The sequence below is a fragment of the Myotis yumanensis genome, unplaced genomic scaffold (genome assembly GCF_028538775.1).
Source record: "Myotis yumanensis isolate MYYU_CA2020_CCGP unplaced genomic scaffold, mMyoYum1.0.hap1 SCAF_4, whole genome shotgun sequence".
In the NCBI taxonomy this organism is placed as follows: domain Eukaryota; kingdom Metazoa; phylum Chordata; class Mammalia; order Chiroptera; family Vespertilionidae; genus Myotis; species Myotis yumanensis.
This window is the reverse complement of record NW_027223755.1, coordinates 81,612,773-81,619,249: the sequence shown is the minus strand read 5'-3', so window position 1 is coordinate 81,619,249 and position 6,477 is coordinate 81,612,773. Positions and strand designations below refer to the sequence as shown.

The 6,477-nt window shown below is 41.8% G+C and overlaps 1 protein-coding gene across 1 annotated transcript; it reads left to right on the top strand.

The window, feature by feature from the left end:
- Positions 1-362: 362 nt before the first annotated feature.
- On the top strand, positions 363-1,359 carry LOC139009462 (sex comb on midleg-like protein 1). Its single transcript, XM_070413754.1, is given in 4 exon segments — positions 363-774; positions 964-1,008; positions 1,011-1,121; positions 1,253-1,359. Coding segments are annotated over 4 exon segments (675 nt in total).
- Positions 1,360-6,477: the final 5,118 nt, after the last annotated feature.

The window sequence follows — 6,477 nt, the reverse complement described above, 5'->3', positions numbered from 1 at the left end:
TTCCTAATGCCGCCACCCTTTAATACAGCTCCTCATGTTGTGGTGACCCCCAACCATAAAATTATTTTCGTTGCTACTTCATAACTGTAATGTTGCTACTGTTATGAATCGTAATGTAAATATCTGATATGCAGGATGTATTTTCATTGTTACAAATTGAACATAATTAAAGCATAGTGATTAATCACAAAAACAATATGTAATTATATATGTGTTTTCCAATGGTCTTAGGCGACCCCTGTGAAAGGGTCGTTCGACCCCCAAAGGGGTCGCGACCCACAGGTTGAGAAACGCTGCTCTAGCAAGTTTAAAAATAATTCCGCCCAACTCAGAGGAAGTAGAATTGCTCCTGTTGCACAAAGATGTCTAGTAATGAAACCCACGTGCAGGAAAGTATCCTGTCTGACACATCCTATAATGAACAACAAAAACCAATTCTGAATGTCCTGAGTTACTGCCAGATCATCCACAAAGCTATTCAAAACCTGGATAAGAACTTTGATGTCATTAATGGAAAGATTTCAAAAATATACTACTTTCATGCTAAATCAATGTGGCAAAACCACCCACTTGGATATGCATACAAAAATTATAATTACGTGCTTTCTAGAAAGATCAAATTGCAGAAAGTGAAGAGGGAGCCTTTTCCCTCTTCATTTTCTTACTCTGAAAGTGAGAGCCCAACTATGCCAGTAGAAAGGCCAGAAAATGATTCCCAGAGCAACCCTGTCGGAACATCTTACCAGACAGAGGATTCCCAGGACGGGATCAGGAGTTACTCTACCAGGAGCAGGAGCTTTGCCTCAACCAGAGTCCCATGATTCGGTCCATCTTCACACTCACATCAGTCATATGACAGAGCCAATGATCCAGTGCAGGGCTCCTCTTCCATGCCTGGCTTTGCCAGCCCAGGGGCTTGCAGCAACAGTAGTACCTTCTCAGTTTCCTGAGCTTCCACATCAGCACCTGAAGCCATGCTGAGCCAAGACAGAGCCAGTGTAGCACACAACCTGAGATGATGGCTTACTCAACTTTGCTGGAAAATAAGAACCCCAGCTATATGACCTCCTCTCTGCATCCTGGCTGGCTTTACTATAAGTTCATCAATTGTACTGACCCGGGTTTGCTAACACAAAACTTCTCTGATGACCCTTCAACTGTTTCTGAAACATGGATCCTGAGACACTAATCCCCCTCATGGATCTCTTCAGGCAACATGACATTTGATGGGAAAGCTCTGCTACTAATCAAGAAAAGAGTGACATTATGATGAAGTATATGGGTCTTAAGCCAGGAACAGCTCTGAAGTTGTGCCACTACATCAAAAAGCTTAAAGGAGAAAAATATGTTGACATTTGAAAAATATTTCTGTAGATTTATTTTTTAAAATATATTTTTATTGATTTCAGAGAGGGAGAGGGAGAGGGAGATAGAAACATCAATGATGAGAGAGAATCATTGATCAGCTGCCTCCTGCACACCCCCTACTGGGATCGAGCCCAACACCAGGGCATGTGCCCTTGACTGGAATCAAACTGAGCCAAACTGGCTAGGGAAACATTTGTGTAGATTTAGATAGGACTTAATTCTGGGGAGACCAATGACATTTTATTGTAAAATCACTTTGCTGCCCTTAGAAATGTTTGTGTTGTAGAAGGTTCCTCTAAAAATATGTTATATCCAGAATTGCAGAACTACATCACAGTCCAGTCTACTACTTTAGAAACTATTTCACAGGTTAACATTAGCATATTCAAATTGGCAGCCTGTTTTTTGTTGCTGTCATTGTATAGTTTACAAATATACTTCATGTAAGAAACAGAGAAACACCTTTGATTTTGGTTAATATTTATATGTACAACCAAAACAGCTAGATCCCAAAGAGAAAGTATCAGGGATTGACAAGTTCTCTAATAAAATCCATGAGAAGTTTTCCTTAGAAGAGAATTTAAAGATACAATTATAGATATCATCTTTCTTAAATATTCTATGTCTGTTACTATAGTGTTCTAGACTTGTTCTACCAGTTTCCTGAAATGGAATAATCATATAAATTATTTTCCTTTTTGTTATTATTTCTTTGAATGCTGTATTTGTTCCTATTTAAAGAAAAAAGCAACCTTATAAGCTTTCATGAAGTGTTCTTACCAGTTTTTTGGTAAATTATAAAATAGATAGAATGGTTGTTTTATGCAACAGGTTTTATATTACAAGGTTGGTTTGGGTGGAGTCTAGTTATAATCTTTTACATTAAATACCTATTATTTAAATTTTTTTAAAATATTTTGCCTAAGATCAGATATTTGACTAGCCATTTATAGCTCACATCTCTCTTTGAAGATGCCTATGTCCAAAATTTTAAAAGACGTATATTCTATTTTGTGTTTATTCCTCATATACTATTTCATATTTATATTTTACTCTATATCTAAAGTATACATACAAGTAAATCTTTTCCTTTTTGAATTAAAAATGGCACTTTGCACTTCTACAGAGGTAAAGATTAAACCTATATATAGTGAGAAGTTTTTATTCTATAAAAAAATTTACCATCACTAGTACCTCTCAGCTCACTCTTCAGGGTTTTCCTACAGGAAAATTCTCTATCCTTTGTAATATTTCTAGTTAATTTTCTTGCTGAGCCATTTATTCTACTAAACTTTGGAATGTATGTTAGTTCTGAGTTGTCATTTTGGACTTTATTTTAAAAGTCAGAACTTTCAAGCAATACATATTATTATTTTGTTATTTATTCCATTGTTATATTATACTAGAGGCCAGGTGCACGAAACTCATTTACTGGGTGGGGGGGTTCCTCAGCTGGGCCTGCGCCCTCTCGCAGTCTGGGACCCCTCACTCCTTCCCACCCGCCTGCTTGCTCCTTACCACTTGGCTTGCTGCTCCTTAGTGCTGCCCCGGAAGTGGGAGAGGCTCCTGCCACCGACGCTGCGCTCGCCAGCCGTGAGCCTGGCTTCTGGCTGAGTGGCGCTCCCCTTGTGGGAGTGCACTGACCACCAGGGGGCAGCTCCTGAGTTGAGTGTCTGCCCCTGGTGGTCAGTGCACATCATAGTGAGTGGTCGTTCTGGTCATTTCGCCGTAACAGTGGGTTAGGCTTTTATTAGATAGATAACATTTGTTGTAATGTTTATAAGCTATGAGAACTGGTGCTAGTTATATTGGTGATCTGTTGTAAATGCCAATAAACTGCTCACCAGGGGTCAAAATGTATATTTTCTTTTTAGAAAACTAAGTTTCCTTTATAAACAAATGCAACTATTTATTGGGCACATGTAATCCAAAGAGCGATTTTATCTGTGTTATTCCTTTTGTGTTATAAGACAAGATTTTAATTTATACTTTTAATCTCTCAAATTGTGTGAAGATGCTGTGCTCAGTTGAACAATTCTCAGGTGTTTGTATAAATATTGTTTTACAGTTCTCAGATTTTAAAACATAGTAAAGTTAAATAACTACAAAAATTTTAAAAAATAAGGAATACGCACTTTGCAAAAATAGTTTGGAAAAGTAATATACAGCTCCGATGCTCAAAAAGCAAAAATTAGCAATGCCTCCCTGGCCAGGTAGCTCAGTTGGGTAGTGCGTTGTCACAATATGCCAAAGTTGTGGGTTCAATCCCTGGTCTGGGCACATACAAGAATCAACCAATGAATTCATAGATAAGTGGAACAACGAATCCATCTCTCTCTCTCTCTCAATATCAATTTAAAAAAATAAGCAATCCCAATGACTAAGAATCACATTTTGAGAATTACCACATTATAACACTTGAACTATACAGTTCTCAGCCCTGGTGGTTAGAGTGTCATCCTGATACACCAAGGCTGCAGGTTCAATCTCTGGTCAGGGCACACACAAGAATTAACCAATGAATGCATAAATAAGTGGAAAACAAATTGATGTTTCTCTCTCCCTTCCTCTCACCAAATCAATAAATTAGAAAAAAATTTTTTTAAAGAACATACAGTTTGCAACAACAAATATAAAACATACAGAGAAACAGCATAGTTTGGACTATTCACAGGGAAAAAAAAGTTGACAGAAACCATACCTGAGGAAGCCCAGACATTGGACTTACTAAATAAAAACTTAAAATCAACTCTTAAATATGCTCAATGAGTTCAGCAAACCGTGGATAAAGAACTGAAGAAAATCAGAGAATGGATGAAAAAAATGAGAATACCAATAAAAAGAGTTATAGAAAGAAACGAACCAGAAATTCTGGACTGAAGACTACCTGAACATAAAATGAAAAATTCACTAGAGGGGTTCAACAGCAGGTTTGAGAAGTAAAAGGAAAGATCAGCAAACTTGACGACAGGTCCTTTGCAATTATCCAGTCTGAGGAGCAGAAAGGAAACTAAATGAAGAAATGGAACAGAGAGCCCTGTTAGAGCACTATCTGGATATGCCAACGTTGTGGGTTCCATTCGCCCATTAGGGTACATACAAGAATCAGCCAAAGAATGCATAAGTAAGTGTAACAACAAATTATTATTTCTCTCTCTTTCTAAAAGAAAAAGTAATAACAACAGAAAAGAAATGGAACAGAGGTCGAAGGACCTGTAGAAAGGCAGTAAGAAGGCAAAGGACAGAATGATAGAGACAGCTTTACAGGGTCTAGCTAGGCCCTAGCTGCTAGCACCTGGTAGAATGTTGGGCCAGAAGAGGTGGTTAAGAGTCAGATCTGACAGTTTCATGCTTTAGTGATTCTGGTAAATTTAATGAGCACACAGAAGGTGAGAGACTGAGAGAGGAAGCGTATATTATGACTTCAGATTTAGACAGAGTCAGAGGGATAAAAAAAGGCACATAATGCTGCCCTGCACAGTCCTAGAGCTCGTACGTCCTGTTAGAGGAGAGCCATTAGGAGCCATCTAAACAACCTTGATAATTGAGCAGATGGTGTAGTAGACCAACATCTGTTAAGAGTGCGAAGAACAAAACCCAGAACAGGGGCGTGTGCTGAGTTGAGGAGTAGAAACCAGGACAGGAGCAGCAGGCAGAGAGGAGGGGTTGGATGTCATAGAAGGAGTGGCATCTTGGGACCCACGCGTACAAGAGCACCGGAACCAACGAAGGCGAAGAATGAACTACTGGAGCTACGCTAAGCAACAAATACTGCGACCTACTACTTGGGGAACTGTGTTCATCACTGTATCTGAGTTGGAAGAAGCTGGTAACCAGCCGAGAAGTGTCTGGGTGATGCGCGAGGCCTAGGCGGCCTAAGGGCGTGGAAAGCGCTTACCCGACTGCGACTGGGCATCTCCAGACTGTGGCCTGGCCACGGCCCAGCAACCAGGCAGTTCCAGCAGCTGCGGCCCTGCAAGGCCCCAATGTGAGCCGGTCCAGGCCGCGAGGCCGGACCTCCCTGGCCAGCCCGCCCGCCCGTCCGCCCGGAGCAGGTGGAAACCGCGTTGCTCTGATGACGTGCACCTACCGCATCTAGCGTCACTGTGGGTGATCCTGCGAGAGAGGTACGGGGAGCTGGTTGCTGGGCAACGAGGCCAGGCTGCTCCCCGCTGCGGGTGGGACCCAGAGTCTGATCCAGGGTGGGAGGAGCGCGTGGTGAGGCTCCGGCCCTCCTCCTTCACCTCAAAGACCTTCACCTTGAAGATCCAGCTTGATGGCTCCTTTCCACTGGAAGGGCGGGGCGTTTGCTCAGTCCCTGCACCCATGCTCCCCAGGGGAGTGAGTTCCTCCAGGCTCTGGCTCTTTGACAGCCCAAATCCCACCTAGCTCTGCCCCTTGCAAGTGCAAGGTTTTTTTGAGACACCCCCACCTCCTCAACGAAACACAGCTGGAGATTTCCCGCGGTTGATTGTTCCGTTTTTTGTTTCCTTCTTTGTAAGTTACTCAGATCATAGTAGAGACTGTGTGGAAAACGGAACATTTGGACAATCCAAACCCAACGGGCACTACCCCTCCCCGCCTTGTTAAGGGGTTTCCCCCTCTCACCATCGTTCTATCACTAGGCCTGGCCCAAACTGAACAGCTAACACCTGTTCTAGTCTGAGCCTGAAAGAAAAACCGTTTTTGTGGATTTCAAACTCTGAAATTCCTCTCTTCTACTACAAACTGATTCTGTCACCTCTCTTCCTCCTTCATGTCCTGGGAATAGTTTGCATTTGTTCAGATTCTTCTCGGCATCCCTCCTGCTAGGAGATAAAGATGTGCCTTTCCTCCAGGGAGTATACTTCTCACATGAGGGTTTTATGACCTGCTTCAGGGGAAGGTCAGAAAGTCCTTCTGGTACATGTTGTTTCTCGAATTCCTTCAGCTGAAAATAGTCAGTATGCTGGAGTATCAATATTTTAGGTAGCATGTCCTGAACCCTGTATCCCCAAGAAGTTTCCTAGTCCAGAAACTGAGTTGGTAGATTGTTCCATAACCCATCGACCCAGTCTCTCAGGCCTGGGAATAGGTCAGTCCAATAAAACAGCTGTATCTCATTTCGGG